The following is a 17538-nucleotide window of genomic DNA, read 5'->3' as shown; positions in this document are numbered from 1 at the left end:
TTCACCATGTTGCTCAGCCATCCTCACTATTTCCAAAACTTTTTCTTAATCACCCAAGATAGAAACTCTGTCTATTAATCAATAACTCCCTATTCCTCTTCCCCCACACCCAGTTCTTGGTAACCTCTGTTCTGCTCTCTGCTTCTATGAGTTTTGTCTATTCTGGATATTTCATAGGAGTGGAATCAATTATTTGTCTTTTGGTGACTGACTTATTTACTTAGCATAGTATTTTCAGGGTGTATCCATGTTGTAGTACATATCAAAGTTTCCTTCTGTTTTTTGGCTGGATAATATTAAACATTATATCACACACCACCCACTACATCTTGTTCACCCACTCATCTCTTGATGGGCAGTTCATTCCCTCCTCATTGCTCTGAGCACCGTATCTGTTTGAGTCCCTGCTTGGGTGTCTTGGTGGAGCATATCTCCTGGGTCATATGTTAATTCTCTGTTTAACTTTTTAAGGAAAAATTATAAGCCCCCTCTGTTTTGAAGGTCTAGGTTGCTGGACTCTGATGAACTAGCATGTACCTAACTGCAAAAGTGTCATCAAGGGCCCCAGGGGAGAATTTGCTGGATCGGAGCCAGGTTTGATACCAGGGCCAGATGAGTGGCCTCAACCATATGCCTGTGGAGGAAGGAGGAGGGCAGACAGTGCAGTTGGCCAGCTGGATGCGTAGGTCCAGTTGGAGAGAGTGCCCCGCTTAGCCCCAGTCAGTGACTGCCATGTGGGAAAGAGTTGCTGTGTCTGTAAAAGAGGCAGGAAATCCACTGTGAACTATCCCAATTTTTCAGTGTTAGTTATCTATTTCAAAATGTGTGGACCAAATAAACCACATCTCCAGGTTCATCTTGGCTCCTGAGTGTCCCTTGTCCATGGTTGCCCTGAAGTTTGTGGGAGGGACTGATTTCGGCACAGTGTGTCACTGAAGTCAGAAGTCCCTCTAGGTTCATCTACTATGGATGACCAGTGACTGAGCACCTGAGGGGCAGTGGGGAGCCCAGCCTCGGGAACCCAGGCTGGGAAACTGCCATCCATCCAGGAATCTGGACAGCCAGGCAAGGGCAGCAGACTGCAGAGGGCCTGGAGTGATTCAGGACAGGAGCTCCTGGCTTGGGGCATCAGGCCAAGAGGTGCACCTGTATGTGGACTGCATCCCGTGCCCCGCCTGAGCCCTGCTTGGCTGGATGCTGGTGCTGGGAATCGCAGTCCACTGAGAGCTGTCCAGGGAGCACCCCTGCCTTAAGTGAGACCAGGACCCAGAGCTGGCCTGCTGTGTCCAGAGCACCATCTTCTGAGGATGAAGTCACAATGTGCCGTGTGTCTTCGTCCCTGAGTGAAGACATCCAGCCATGTGACGTTGCCTGTGAGTATTTTGTGTGTAAGATACCAATAGTAAGAGCTAGGTTGTTTCTTCACATAGACTGGCCTGGAAAACCAAGCGGAACTTCTGTTGACTCATTAGCTGCCCATTTACCTGGAGTCCACCACAGGGTAGCAGGAGGGAATCTGCCATCCTCACTTCTGCAGCACCTTGTGTGGCACCCCCTCCGGAGGCCAGCCCGTCCCCTTTTGAACCCTCTCCTCTTCCTCTGCAGTTCATTTCCATCCTGCTCCTTGATTGGGCAGCGGGCAGGGCTGGCCAAGGAGCTTTGGGGCACAGTAACACACGATAGGACTTCCCATGCTGCCGAGGCGCCCTTCCTCCTGGGCCCGCTGTCCTGCATGCGATCATGTTACTGTGTCTTTTCCTCGAGTTGCCGCAAAAACGCCTTTTGTTTTCCTGACTTTGGGATGTGCTGGATTCCAGGAAGGGGCAAAATAAAATCTCTTGTCCCGTACTGGAAAGTTCTTCCTCTCCTTTCTTCCAGCTGACCCAGGCTCCTGTGGCACGGTCCTGAGCACCCTGGTCGTGAGGGCTCGTCATAATCCCGTGACCCTGTATGAGCTTGCCTGCTTCTTGCAAGGCTAACCTAGAAGTTTGATATGGCCCACGCACGCTGCAGTGCTGGGTCACAGAGGGGCTCCATAAACTTTTGTCGAATGAATAACACTGAGTTTATCTTCTTACAAGCGTAAATCTAGTTGTAGGGTGAAAGTAGAAGAAATTGAATTTAAGGGTCAACTTTTTTGAAGTGATCCTAGGTATGTGATGAAAAAAGATGCTCAGTAAGATCAAACCTTTTCAAGAGCTGTGTTAGGAAGATGGGATTAGTGATATATTACACTTTTAAAAGAAAGAATTGGTTGTGGAGGAAATGTTGAGGTGTTTTATTTCCTCAAAGATAAATTGAATAACAGTTTTTAACGTACCACCTTTTGGCATCTCTGTCATTCTGGAATCTTTGTCATCTTTTACCAAAAAATGAGTCCTACAGGTTCTCCTCTGTACCCACACTCTTTTTTTTTTTTTTTTTTTTTAATTTATAACAAATTTATTTTTAAAACACATGGTTAATTTCTTCAATAGTATTTTTTTTGGGGGGGAGGTTGGTACCAGGGATTGAATCCAGGGGTGCTTAACCATTGAGCCACATCCCCAGCCCTTTAATTTTTAAAAAAAATTTATTATATTTTTTTAAATTTTAGAGATAGATACTACTGAGTTGCTTAGGGCCTTGTTAAGTTGCAGAGGCTGGCTTTGAACTTGTGATCCTCCTGCCTCAGCCTCCCTTGCTGCTGGGCTTACAGGTGTGCGCCACTGTGCCTGGCTTCTGTAGTGTAATATCGAGCAGTTAACCCATGCATAATGCGTACATGAATGTCACATTACATGTACATGTGTACACTATGTGTAGATGAGCTGTGAACATGTAGGGGCAGATTTTAAGTGGCCCCTTCATCTCATTCTTGTGTTATCATCTGCATGACTTTTCCCTGACTCTCATTTAGTTGTTTTCCCTAATCTTTTTTTTTTTTTTTTTTCCTTTTGGATTTTTTTTTTTATTAGAGCTGTATAGTTTTACGTAGTAGTTGGGTTCTTCCTGACAAACCCATACGTGCACAGAATCCATTTTGATTCACGATCCTCCCCTTTTCCTCTCTGCTTTCGCCTCCTTTCTCCTCTCCTCTTCTCCTTCCTCTACTCTCCTAGGCTTCCTTTTGCTCCTCTATTAATTTATATTTGATTGATTCTTTGTGATATCCTATCCTTCTCTCCGCTTTTCCGTTATTTTACTCTAGCTTCTGCATATGAGAGAAAACATTTGACTTTTGAATTTCTGAGTTTGGCTTATTTCACTTAGCGTGATGTTCTCCATTTCCATCCATTTGAACTTGTGATCCTCCTGCCTCAGCGTCCCTAGCTGCTGGGATTACAGGTATGCACCACTGTGCCTGGCTTCCATAGTGTAATATTGAGCAGTTAAACCATGCAGTGCCATAATTTGATTCTTTTTTATGGCCCAGTAGAACTCCATTGTATATACATACACCACAGTTTCTTTATCCCTTCATCTGTTGACAGGCATCTGGGTTGATTCCATAATTTAGCTCTTGTGAATTGTGCTAGTATAAACACTGATGTGGCTGTGTCACTGTAGTTTGCAGATTTTAGCTCTTTTGGGGAAATATCTTGGAGTGGAATAGCTGGGTCATATGGTGGTTCCATCCCTAGTTTTTTGAGGACCTTCCATACTGCTTTCCAGAGGGGTGTACTAGTCTGCAATGCACCTTTCCCCTGCCACCTCTTCAGCATTTATTATTTTCTGTATTCTTAATCATTGCCATTCTGCCTGGAGTGAGACTGAATCTTAATGAGGTTTTGATTTGCATTTCCCTGATTGCTAGGGATACTGAACGTTTTAAAAATATATTTGTTGGCCATTGTGTTTCTTCTTTTGAGAAGTTTCTGTTGAGTTATTTTGCCCATTTAATGATAGGGTTTTTTTTTTTTTTTTTTTTTTTTGAGTTCTTTGTATACTCTGGCTATATATCCAGTCCCCTATAGGAGGAGTAGCTGGCCAAGACCTCCTCCCTTCCTGTAGGCTTTCTCTTCATGCTCTTGTTTCCTTGGCTGTGCAGAAGCTTTTTAGTTGATGGCATCCCACTTACTGATTCTTGGTTTTCTTTCTTGTGCTTTGGGGGTCCGTTAAGGAGGTCGGTGCCCGCACCTGTGTGATGGAGCGTTGGCTCCAGGTTTCCTTCTAGCAGTTGTAAGGTTTCTGGTCTAATTCCTAAGTCTTTGATCCATTTTGGTTTGAGTTCTGTGCAGGCTGAGATAGAGGGGTCTAATTTCATTTTTGTACTTATAGCTATCCAGTTTCCCCAACACCATTTGTTTAAAAGACTGTCTTTTCTCAAAGATATATTTTTGGCACCTTTGTCAAATATCAGATGGCTATAGGTATGCGGATTTGTCTGTGTCTTCTAGTCTTTTATTTGTTTAGTATTAGGGTTGGGATGGAACCCAGGGACGCTTAAGCATGGAGCCACATCCCCGACCCTGTTTGTTTGTTTATTTTGAGACAGGGTCTCACTAAGTTGCTTAGGGTCTTGCTCAGTTGCTGAGGTTGGCTTTGAACTTGCCATCCTCCTGCCTCAGCCTCCTGAGTCATTGGGATTATAGGTGTGTGCCACCACACCCACCTCTGTGTCTTCTCTTCTATTCCTTTTGTCTTCTTGTCTGTTTTGATGCCAATGCCATGCTGTTTTTGTCACTACAGCTCTACAGTATACTTTCAGATCAGGTATTGTGTTGTTACCTGCTTTGCTTTTCTTGCTTAGTATTGCTTTGGCTATTCTTGGTCTTTTATTCTTCCCGATGAATTTAAAAAATTGCTTTTTCCCCCTAATTCTGTGAAAAACATCATGGGTATCTTGATGGGATTGCATTGAATCTGTATATTACTTTTGGTAGTATGGCCACTTTGACAATATTGATTCCGTATATCTAAGAACATGGGATGTCTTTCTATCATCCAGGGTCTTCAATTTTTTCTTTAGTATTCTATAATTTTCATTATAGAGCTCTTTTACCTCCTTGGTTAGATTCATTCCCAAGTATTTAATTTTTTGAGACTATTGTGAATGAAATGGTTTTCCTGATTTCCTCCTCCACTGAATCACTGTTGACTTACAGAAAGCTATTGATTTATGGGTGTTGATCTTGTATCCTACTACTTTGCTAAATTCATTTATATGCTCCAGAAATCTTTTGGTGGAGTTTTTTGGTCTTCTGGATATAGGGTCATGTAGTTTGACTTCCTCTTTTCCTGTTTGTATCCCTCTGATTTCCTTTTCTTGCCTGGTTGGTCTGGCTAATTTTTTGAGGACTGTATTGAATAGGAGTACTAAGAGTGGACAGCCTGTCTTGCTCCTGATTTTAGAGGAAATACTTTCAGTTTTTCTCATTTATATGGTGTTGGCTTTGGGTTGGTTGCAAATGATCTCTACATGCCCCATCCACTCTTAAGGTAACAGGGGAGAGAGGAGAGTCCTTAGAGGTAGAGAAGTTAACGGAGATGCTGGATGACCATGTTTTGCAAATCAAGGGGCATCTGGTCAGGGCCCTTGCCTGCACCCCTTTGTCAGCTGTCCCCCATTAGGGCTGCATTCCTTAATGTCTTCAGGGTACTTGGTTTTAAGGAGGCTGCTATTAAAACGTGGCTTCCCCAGGAAGATGTTATTCTGCAACACTTGAACAATTGGTGACCTTTATAGGAACTAGACATTTCATATTTGCTTGTCTGCCTTTTCATTAGATTAGGAATTTCTTCAGGGCAGGGTCATCTTTATTATTTTATTTTATTTTATTTTTCCAGTGGTACTAGGTATCAAACCCAGGGCCTCACGCATGCTGAGCAAGCACTCTACCTCTGAGCTACACCCCAGCCCTTTTGGAGATTGTGCTTGACTGAGTTGCCCAGGCTGGCCTTAGATTTTTGACCCCTGCCTCACCTCCAGAATAGATGGATTGCAGGTGTGCACCACCTTGCCCCAAAGGGGTCAGTATCATCTGTGTATACACTGCATTGCTTGGTATGTAAGTGCTCAATACATTTTTGTTGGGACTGGAGGTGTAACTCAGTGGTATAGCACATGCTTAGCTGTGTGAGACCCTGAGTTTGATCCCCAGCACTGCAAAAATAAATTAATAATTCTTAAAAATGATATTTTTTTGGAGTAGATTAAAAAAAAAAGAGTTGGGTTGTTTCATACACATTCCATAAGAATAGACACGTATTTGCTCCTGCTTCCTTGAAAGTGTTTAAGAATGAGACATCCCTAAAAGGGCTTGCGTGCCTTGTCTTTGATGATTCATTTTCTGATTTGCTGCTTCTGGTTGCCCAGCAACCTATAATGTTAGGACTGAAGCAGGACTAATCTAATTATTTGCAGTGAGCCAAATGTGTCTGAGATGGAAAGCCTTTATAGGTTGTGATCAGTTGTTCGGTGTTTCTTGGCTTAGGAGCTGCAGCCCACAAACGGTTCCATAGTAAAGACCATGAATCTCATGCAGATCTCGTTAGATGAGTAGCCCTAGCAGAGGGGACCGGAATTAGCTGGAACAGCTCTGGAGTGGTGGGACAGTGCACTGTGCAGGCAAAATGGCGTTTTCCGACCCCATGGTGGCACTCGTGTGCAGCGTCCCTGGAGGCACATGTTCATGTTCTGGACCTCAGTGAATTTCGTGTCATGGGTGTTATTAGTTTTAGTGTTGCTCAGTCTTTTTGCTGTTTGCTTTTTTTTTTTTTTTTAACTCTTTATTTAGTTATGATTTATATTTAAGAAAATGCATCCATTTCTGTGTACTGCTCGATAAACGGAGAGTTCTTTTTCATATTCTGGGTACAGGTCCTTTTCCTGATCTGTGTATTGCAAATGGCTTTTCCCAGTTAGGTGCATGTCTTTCCGTTTTTCATGATTTTATGTTTCTCTTTTTTTACCCTCTGCTGTGGTGCTGGAGTCGAACCCGGGACCTTGCACATGCTGGGCGAGGCCTGGGGTTGGGGTTGGATGGGGGCGCACCACGGAGCTGCCCCTGGCCCTTGATGCCATCTCTGAAGAGCAGCATCACCAGTCACTGTTTTTTTTAAGGTCTGGTGTGTCATTTTCCCCCCTGACACAGTTTGTGCGTCACCTGGCGATGGGGATGTGTGCTGGGACGTGTTGTTGGGAAGTGCTGTGCTGTGGGATGTCACAGAGTGCTCGGTGGCCGCGGATGGCACTGCAGCACCCCACCCGCCTCCAGGTCTTCTTGAGCGTGGCCTGCTCAGCTCGCCCTTCGTCCACCTGCGCCCGCGACCCGCCCCCAGCGCCGCCTCTCTCCTGTTGTGCTCTCTCAGCACTTTTTGCTGTCTTCCGTTCTGCATGTGGACTCATGGTCTTTTCACGATGTGATGCGCTCACCAGGGGATGAGCCCTGCGAGGACTGGGCTTTGGCCCCTTGGCTCGCTGCTCCTCCCTCAGAGGCCTCGGGCAGGCCCGCTAGGTGTGGGCACCCAGTAACTTCTGTCGCTGAGAACGTGGGCTGCATAGGTCGCCGATGTGTTTGAGTTGGGCTCGTTTTACTCGTGGCTGTCATGGTTGGGACATGAGGCGCCCCCATCGTCTCTGGTGTGAGACGATGTGGGAACGTACAGAGGTGGACTGGCTAGATTACGAGGGCTGTGACCTGATTGGGATGGATCCTTTTGATGGATTAATGATTTGAAAGGACTCCTGCACTGGGCGTGACTGTAGGCAGGTGGGGTGTGGCTGGCTGGAAGCAGCAGGTCCCCGGGGCCATGCTGTTGGGTTTCTGCTTTGTCCTTGGTGCTTCGCTCTCGTTCTCTGCCTCCTGGCTACTCCCTTCCTCCACGTCCTTCTGCCCTGTTGTCCTGCCTCGCCTCCATCCCAGAGCCATGGAGCCGGCCAACCATGGACTGCACTCTGAAACTGGGAGCCAAAGTAAACCTCTGCTCTCTAAGTCACCCTGGTCAGGTATTCTGGTCCAGCGATGAAAAGCTGACTAACACAGTAGTTCATGTTCATTTCACCACTTTTGGAATTCCTGTTAGTTATGCCTGTTCTCAAACGTGCGAGAGAGAGAAATGGTGTAGCAGGTGCCCTGGGTACCTGTCACCGGTGCTCAACAGTGACTCGCACTGGCCTCGCTGGCTTCATCTGTTTGGCAGTAAATTATGAATATTATGACACACACATATTTAAAAAAATCAAGGATGTCTTCTTATGCCACAGCAGTGTCCCTATCACACCTGTTGAAGGGACAGGAGTGCCTCCCGTCCCTATTCAGACTCCTGGTGGTCTCCCAGAGCCTTTTCCAGCTAGTTGATTGGAACCAGAATCAATTAAGAATAACTTTTGTTTCCTCATGTCTTTCTGGTCCCTTCTGATCTAGATGGGACCCCCTGTGTTTCTGCACCACACCTCCTTTCCCTCCTGACATCAACTTGTTGAAGAGTCCAGCCCAGCTGACCTGTCTCATTTTCTGGATTTCTTCTGGTTGCTTCCTTTTGAAATAATTTCACCTGTTTCTCTCTCTTCTGTGTTTTTGGCAAATAGGCAGTAAGTTTTAAAGATAGATCAGCTGGGGCTGGGGATGTAGCTTAGTGATAGAGCATTTGCAAAGGCCCTGGATTTGATCCCAGCTCCCAAGGAGGGAAAATCAACTGAATTTGTTTAAATTAAATTTCAGTTTTGAAGCTGCTTCTCTGTGGCCATAGAGAGTTTGGGATACACTCTTGACATTAACGAGAAGGATATGTTTTTTTCTTTTGAAATGCCTGGTGTTTGTGTGAGGATGCCCTAAGAGCCTGCATCTGTTTTGTGCAAGTCCTGATGACCTCTGAGGTTTGGAGTCGGGTAGGGGAGCCTCCTCCAAGCTCCAAGACCACTGTGATTGCAGGGATAGAATAGAAAGCCCTGTGTCTGGGTTAGATGATGTCTCTTCTGGGTTCTGCCTTCCTCCCCTTCTCTGGATTTGCACTTGGAGAAAACATTATTTTCCCTGTGTGGAAATTTGTTTCTTACTTGTTGGTGACCAGTGTTCCACTTGTGTTCACAAGAGGAAAGAGGGGTCCTCTAGGGGCTGAGGTTGGTGGTCTGGTGTCTTAGTACTTTGCCTTCTGTGACTTCTTCTACCTAGGGGTTTGTTGGTTTGCTTCCCAGAGAGGATAATGAATTTCACGTGGGGCAAAAGTATAAAGATACAAATACTTTCTAGATGCACCGAGGACTAGTGAGTTACTTCTGAACGCTGGAGGTGAAAGTGACTGCTGAAGTGTAACCAGGATGGGACGTATACTGACCTTATTTCCGTGGATCCTGGTTTCTGAAGTTTATTTTTATAGTATGAGCATACTCAGTGTCTTAGTCCATTTTCTGTTGCTTAACTGAATGCCCAAGACTGAAAAGAAATTAATTTCTTACAGTTCTGGAGGCTGGGAGTCTACATTTGACGGGCCACATCTAGAGGTCTTTGCACCCGTGGGAGCTCTCTGCAGGCAGAGACAGTGCAGGGCTTCACATGGCAAGGGTTTTGCAAAGGGTGGCCAAACTGGCTTTTGTAACAGACCCACTCTTGTGGTAACTAACCCTCTCCCTCAGTCACCCACTCACCTATTAATGGATGAATCCATTCCTGAGGGCAGAGCTCCCATGACCCAGTCGCCTCCCAAAGGTCCCACCTCCAAATGCCATTAATATATGAATTTGGATATTAGATTTCCAACATATGAATTCTGGAGGACAAAAATCCAAACAAAGCACTTAGTGTATATTTTTATCATATGGAATAGTAGTTTAGATGTACAGAATATGTTAATCTAGTTCTTATTGGTCATGAATCAGGAAGTACTTATATTACCCAAATGGCATTTTTAGGAAAAACTACCATCATCTAATGAAATAACAAATTACAACATTTTCATTCCTTCTTTTTATGACACAGGAAATCCGGGATCCGATTATGCAGTGGCTTGGGAGACATGTGGATCCTGAAGGAGTAATAAAATCCAGCAAGCTCTCCCTTAAATTTGTTTCATCTTACGCGTCAGAATTAGAAATTAGCCCATCTTCTATACCTGTGATTACTGATGCAGAAGCCTTCTCATCAGAGCATTTTAACTTGGAGATCTATCGACAAAATCTGCAGACCCAGCAGCTTGGAAAAATAATTCTGTTTGCTGAAGTGACCCCCACGACCATGAATCTCCTGGATGGGTAAGTGTGCCTGGACCTCCTTGGCACCTGCTCCAGGGAAGCCTCGTGTGGTGGCCCGGGGAGGGGTGTGGTGTGAGGGGGGGGGGGCGTAGTTGCACATGATACAGTTCAATAAACCTGTTAGCAAGGTAGACCTGCTCCTGTCTGAGGAGAGCTAAAATGTAGCAATAGAAGTTTAGTGATATTGTTGGATCAGAGTTCTGTGTTTTACAGAATTTGGGGGGGGTGTGTTGGGTGTGTGTGTGTGTGTGTGTGTGTGTGATTTGTGTCTGTGTCTTGCTTCCTTTAATCAGGACTTTCAGAATGTCCTTGGAGAAAAGAACATTATAAAAAAAGCATTTAACAGGTGGTGTTATTACTCAGGTTACCGTTTAACTTCTATGTGGTTATAATCAGTGTAGAACATTTAATTTAGGATTTTTGCAGGGGCATTAGGATAGCAAATTTGAGTGACACCTAAGCTGGGTTAAACTGAAATAAGTTGGAGCTTTGTATTTTAAAAACGGTTCTGGTATTTTCCTATCCAGTGCATTTTTCAAGCACTCCATAATCCCATTTGGATGTTTGAAGTTTGCTTTATTGCAAGGCTTTCTTTTTATTCTTTCTGTTCTGTGGACTTTGATTCAAGATTAAAACATGGAAAAAAAGGACTTTTTAAAAAACTTCCCACTGGTCGGTATTAATTAATACTATTTTAACTTAAAAGTTGGGCTGTAGAGCGAGGGAATAAGAAAAGTATCTTCCCTCAGTGCAGGACCAAAATCCAAGGACTGTAAGCTTCCTAGAACAACTGGGTGCGCAGTTTCTGGGCCTTCATGATTAGACAGAGATGTAATTCAATCTAGGGAAATATTTTTGCCTTTGTTCTTAATAATTTCTGGAATGTAATGATACATCAACAGAAGTGCTGTTTTGCTGTGTGGAGAGGAAGTAGGCGGATTGAGGGGGCGGGCAGGGCGATGTGAGCGTGTTCCATTTTTGTTTGCTGAGTTAACTTGTGTTGTCAGAACTATCTGGTGTCCCTGGCCCTCCTGCCACTCCCATTGCTCTGGGATGGAACACACCCTGGGAGAATCCTCTGCTGCTCAAGTGAAGGCCATACTCTCTGGAGGGGTGACCTGTGATAATTAGGTTTCTAAATAAAAGAGCATGCCTGTTACTAAACAGCAGATTTGGGGAGACAAAGTTCAGAAAGAACACTGTGGATACTTCCAGACATTTTCATTGTTTCTTGGATAATAGCGAGGAGTCTAACGTGGGACGATCCTAAACCGTGGGAAGTGTGGTCACGGAGCTTGTGCCATGGTGCATTGGTCAGAGGGCAGTGGGCGTCCTGCTGCTGGGTGCCATGCAACAGATGTTGGGCTTCGTTACCTGCTGTCCACATTGTGTTTTAGGATAAAAACAGCCATGTGACTACAACTCTCTAAGATTCTTGAGTATCAGTGAGTTCTTTTCAGTATTGAACTTTAAAAAAAAAAATTCTGCCCAGTACCTCTCCTGGGGTCTGAATCAGAGCAAGATATATTCCATGACTGTATAATCATGTCAAAATGGAGTCTACCGTCATGTGTAACCGGAAAGAACCAATAAAAAGATTCTGTCCCAACAACATGAGTCTGTAAACATGTGTGACAGATGCTGATGCTGTGTAGTTGAGCTTTTTACTACTGAAAATGGAACCTCCGTAGGATTGAGAGTTTTCATCTTTACAAAAGAGAAAAATGTTTTAGTTTTGCCCAGGGTATTTGGGAATCCTTGTTTTTCTTCTTGTCTGGTCTCTGCAGAAGCTAGAGAGTGAAATGGCTTTGACTCTTAGCTTGCTCAGGGAGATGCCGAGTGGTTGCCGGCAGCTGTGACTGCCATAGCTACCCTCCCTCCGCTGCCTGCGTGGGCTCTTCCTTATACTCTCGGGAAAATCCCTCCCAGAAGCCCATGGAGGCAGTGAGCTGGTAGGAGGTTCCCGGGGTGCTGCGGCTGTGTTGGGAGGAGCTACCTGAGGAGGCCTCCTGCCACCCAGAGGACCCAGAATTGCCCACAGGGGACCATGAGAGAGAGAAATGAAATAGTTGTGCGCCAAGAAGGCGACCAGAACTCTTCCCAGCACTAGTGTCGTGTTCAGTTGCACAAGTGTGTTAGAAGCCTCCCCTTCTTTTTTTATGTGCTTTCCATCTGTTGGTAGATCTCAGACATGTTCTTTTAGTGCTTCCTGGCCATCCCTAGGGAGGGCTAAAGGCCACTGTCACAGCACTGCATAGACAGAATGCTGGGTAGCAGAATTTGCTGATGTGGGATTGTTCCTGTTTCTGAATATTTATAAAAATGTGTGGTACTCTGCATCGTATATGACATTTTGATGGACCAAGAAGACTGGGTTCCTTCAATGCTTATTTCTCTATGTGTATCACTTCAGTGGCTATTGAACAATTTTTTTTCCTAATGGGCTGGAGAAAGGAAATTAGATGTTGGTCTTTATTATAAATTTCTTAAAATCTGTTTTCTCTTTTGAGCCTCCCTTCACCTTGGAACATGTGTTAGCTAAAGACTTGGAGTTCTATTCTGGAAGGAGGAGGAATCACATAGTGGGAACCACCAATGCTGTCTGTCATAGTTCCAGAAACCCATGTGCCTCTTCCTCCTCCTCCACAGAAAACTCTGGGAAGACACTCTCTTGGTCAGGTTCAGGATACAGAGAGGTACAGTCTTCTCTCAGCTGGGTGTGGCTTGCTGAGGCCTGGCACTCTGTGAGAGATGAGCCTGGTGGGGAGGTAGCTCAGTGGTAGAGCACTTGCCTGCTACATGTAGCCCTGAGTTCAACCCCCAGCGCCATAAGCAGCATCAGCAACAACGCAGACAAGCTCTGTGCCCCCAGCTGCCATGGTGGAAATAGGGCCCGTTGATCCCCAGGGCCCCCTGCACTGAGGTTCATAGGGTCTCTGGTTGCCGTCTGGCAGTCCAGGGCCTGCCTTCCAGAACAGCTTTCTTGCCTGGCGTCCTTTGGGGTGGTGGTCTTGTTTTCTGGGAGGGTCTTCCCTGTGCTACATCTGAGATGGACACTAGAGAGGATGGGCTTCTGACAGTCACTTCCTGGAGGGTCAGGGTCTGGGAATTGTTTTGAGGACTGAAGGGTCACAGATTTTCATAGGCCAGCCTCCTGGGTTCTGTGGAGATAGGTCTTCAGGGCTTCTGCAGGTCTCTCACTGTTCGCTTCTCATTGGTCCTTGCAAGTAGCCATCAAAGATATTGTCAGAAAGACAGTTAAGAACTCGGGGCTCTTAAAGTCCTCTGTTCTCTGCTCTCCCCTCCTTTCCCTATTTAATGGCGGCTTCCTTGGGCCCAGTGAAACTGTGGGCTTGGGCGAGAGGCCAGGCTCTAAATGGTTTCCTGGGCAGACTCCTGGGCTCTCTGTGGTAGAGGTTCACTCCTCCCTCCTGGTGGGCTGTCCATAGCCCTGGAGGCTCCAACTTAGACTGCAGGTTGCAGACAGAGACCTCCTTCCTCATCAAACCCATAGTTCTTTCCATTTTTTTGGAGACTGGATAAGTCTAGTTGAAGGTCATTTCTCTTTTTAGACTTTACAGAGGTCAGAAGATTTTTCAGAGCTATTTCTTGCAGTAAGTCAGCTGCTAACAGACACCTGGTCTACCTCCTGAGATTCAGAAGCCAGTACTTGCTCAGAAGCCCTGCTGCTGCCGGACAGCAGTGACCAGTGGTAACCTGAGACTTGTACCCTTCCCAGTCACCCCCTTTCAAGCCCCTTCATATCAGGCTGCACTTTTAGGCCTTGTTTCTGGTGGCATGCACAAGGTCTAGGACTTAGTGCATCCCATTCAGGTACCATTTTCTAGGATTAGGTACCTGTCAGTTAGGATTAGGTTCAGCCGTATGAGACAGAGATCCTAAGATGAAAGTAACTTAAACATGAAGTTTGTTTCTCTCTCCTGTTGATGAGCTAGGCTGTGATGGGCAGCCCAGGGGTACGTGTTGACCCACGGCACCAGGGACCCCACTGAGTCGCTCTGCACCTTCAGTGCGTGGTCCAGGATGGCGACCCCAGCACTGGTGTCCTCACTGCAGCAATAAGTGGGAGGACAGTAAAGACGTCTGGGTGCCTGTCCTTTATGGACTCTTGCCAGAAACTGCGCATGACCTGTTTGCTTATGTACCAGGACCTAGTCATACGACCTGCATGCACAAAAGACCAGGAAACAGATGTGGTCTGTATACGAGATGTCCTTGAGTCCAGCTGAACATCAGGCTTCTGTTGCCAAAGAGGAGTGAGGTGGACACCACGGGACAGTTAGAAGCCTTTGTCTCAGGCACGAACTTTGAGTTCTTCAGACCACTAAGAGAATTGGGCGGAGACCTGGAAGGTCTGCAGGGCCTGTCAGATGCACAGTGATAGGTGAAGATAGTGATTTGGCGCGTAACACTAGTTTTGTTCCACTGCTTCCTTAAGGTCATTAGAGGCCTCTTTCTTATGTTTTCATAAATCCAGGAGGATTTGGAAATTTCTCATCTGACAAATACTTGCTGAGCATCTCTTTTTCTTCTTCAATTACAAATCCAGCGCAACTGCCGTGGTGCTGCAGTAGACATTGGCGGCTTCCGTTTGTTCTCTGGGTATGACATCAAGGCTCATCTTGAAGCCCTGAGCCACTGCCACCAACACGTTGGTGATTCAGGAGAGGGAGTGGCAGGGAGAAATTCAGGAGTTGCTTACTGATAAAAAAATCAAGGCAGTTGGAGGGCCTGTGACTCCCGGCTCCAAAAGCAAAGAGCAAAACGCAGGCTCGTGAGTGCTGCGCCCCAGCAGCCTGCAGTGCCGAGCCGCCCAGCTCCTGGGCTTCGAAGAGGCCATGTCATGCTTTATCCTCGCCCAGTCTTCTCTGGCTTATCTTCCTGGCCATGAAATGCTCCTCCCACTCCGCGGCCAGGGTAGCTTATTCGGGACCCCATGCTTTGTGCATTGCTGGCTTTGTTTGACTTGAGAGGCCTTTATTTTTCTTCCTGCACTGTTTCCTGGTCGGTTTTTCCAGGTCGTTAGCTCAGCTGGTTGGATAGAGTCCTGGGGGCATGGGCTCAGAACTGGGTCTGGGCAAGTGAACGTCCCTATGTTCCATGGTCACATCCCGCAGCTGCAGGCCAGGGAGCCATTTGCAAATGTGAGCTCTTGGTGGTGGTGGGGATCTACATGGGGCTGTGGATGCCCTCTGCAAATCCATCACCACGGCTGGAAGGGCAGCACCCGGTGCTCACTCTGCCTAGTGTGGGGGGTGCCCAGCATAGTCTGTTTAATCTTGTGATGGGTGATGACGTGGAGATGGCACGAGCCAGACCACGGAGCATAGGAATGGGGGTAACTGAGTCATTGTTGGTTTTGGAATCATCTTTTACTTGACTCGTGGAACCCTTTTTGAATGACTTATACCACGTCTCTGTCAGATATCAAAACAGTTTGCACGTGAAGCCACAGTGTGTGCCAAGCCAGACGAATGCAGACTTATTTCTTCTAATGTCCTTTGCAGACCTGGACATGTTACATGAACTGACCAGGGGTTGGCTTTTTTTATTTGTTAGGAATAATACAGATTTTCTTGTGAAGTAAGTTTATTTCCTTATCATTGTGTAAGTCCCTTGGTTTTCCAGGCTTCAGCCTGCCTTCCGCTCTGCCGGGGTCAGCCAGGCACCGTCCTAGGCACAGAGAGGTAAGGGTGGATTAGGTGCCATCCTTGCCTTGTGAGACATTTGCAGAGGCACATCGGGTGCATGGCAAGTTCCCCAGGTCATGTACCCCATTCTTGGTCAGAAAGTGGGCACAGCAGATGGCACCTGCAGGGAGAGTGGCAGGCAGGTCAGGGAGTCCTTTTTGTGCAGTTACTGTGTGTTGGCCATCGCTCCTGCCTTCCTGCTGGGGAAAAGGCTGGAACCAAGATCTGTCTCTAGCCCCGTGACCTTGACTGTCCCCTCCTGGGCCCTGCTGTCCTTAGCACTGAGGTCAGGGGCGCTGAACAGTGGAGGGTCCCGTGCACCTGCAGCTCGACAGCTCTGGCCCGTCGCTGCCTCCACGTCAGAGCTGCCATCAGCCAGCCTCGCTCTCTGCGGTGACCGGAGGTTGGGGCTCAGCCCCGTGTTAGCTGGGGCAACATGGTGTGGGAGGCAGTGGACTCTATTAGCCAAGAGAAAGGAAAGGAACACAGGCCCGTGAGATGGCCTGAAACTGTCTTCTGAGGAGGAGCCACCCTGGGGAGAATGGCCGGCACCATTTAGGTAAGAGGGTTTTGATTTCAGAGTTTGTGCCAGCCCCGCTCTTCAGCCCCCAGCTTGCGAATCGACTCCGTCCCAGCATCTCTCCTTTCCCTCTCTTTGACTCCGCTCCATGAACTCACTCCCCTCCACACCCTCCTCCCCTAGAGTCCAAGCCTGAGAGGACAGAAATTGTGCTGGAACTAATTTAATGGCTGAGTGACCTCACAGTAGAGGAACAGCCGGATCCTCATACGGGTCTTTGTCTACATTTCCACCCTGGCTGGTAGCATGCCACTCAAGAGTCAGGCCTGAGACACAGGTGGAAGCGATTAGACCTGTCATAAAGTTTGAAAAATTGATTCTGGAGGCGAAGTGAATAGATTGGACTTGACAGTGTTGTCCTAAAGATTCTAAGGGAAAATTCTGTAGTTTAATTTGAAATCCCTTGATTATTCATTAGCTTTCCAGATGGCTTTTGTTGATGTTTTACATATTAATGCCTGTATTGTTTTATCCGTGTGCTCTTAATGTGCACACAGGTAATGAGAAAAGAGTAAATACGTTGGTAAGTATCCCAAATTAATGGGGTATTAGTGTAATTGTGAAATAAAGGGTTTTTAAGAAGTTGATTGCTTTGGAATAATTAGCATGAGGTTTTTTTATGGGCCAATTTAATACTTTAAAAGTGAAAAATGATCGGAGAGTTTTCCTTTATTTTAATGTTTACTTCTAAATTAAAGCTAGAATATAATTCTGGCCTTTGACTTTGGCAGCAGTCATGACTGAAGGGTTATTCTGGCAAGTTCTCCATCCAATTTATTTTGTCGTTCCAATTCAACACCTGAATACGTTAACCTTTCACATGCCGAACTCCTGAAGCTGAGTTACTTGGTGGCCTATTGTATTTTAGAGACGCCGTCACATTCATCTTTAGTGTTCTAGGTGGTTTAATTTTACGTTTTGCAATTAGTTTTTAAAGCGGGGCACCCCTTCTGGCATGTTTACCACCTGTGAAGGTCGCAGCGAGTTCTATGTAGATGACATCTTCATTGGAGACGAACCTTGGGGATTCTCTCCAAGTGTCGAGGTCTCAGTTCTTATTGCTGGAATAAAGTAAC

The 17538-nt window shown here is 46.2% G+C and overlaps 1 protein-coding gene across 8 annotated transcripts in view; it reads left to right on the top strand.

Annotated features, from left to right (window-relative positions):
* Hlcs (holocarboxylase synthetase) overlaps positions 1-17538 on the top strand; it is a 179716-nt gene that overhangs the window by 53999 nt on the left and 108179 nt on the right. For all 8 annotated transcript variants that reach the window (XM_047563333.1, XM_047563332.1, XM_047563329.1 and 5 more), the window contains one exon: positions 9900-10171. In XM_047563333.1, coding sequence (XP_047419289.1) covers positions 9900-10171 — 272 coding nt within the window. The remainder of the gene's footprint in view (positions 1-9899; positions 10172-17538) is intronic.

This window comes from Sciurus carolinensis, chromosome 9, assembly GCF_902686445.1.
Source record: "Sciurus carolinensis chromosome 9, mSciCar1.2, whole genome shotgun sequence".
Taxonomy (NCBI): Eukaryota; Metazoa; Chordata; class Mammalia; order Rodentia; family Sciuridae; genus Sciurus; species Sciurus carolinensis.
The sequence above is the reverse complement of the archived record's forward strand: the minus strand, read 5'-3'. Positions and strand labels throughout refer to the sequence as shown.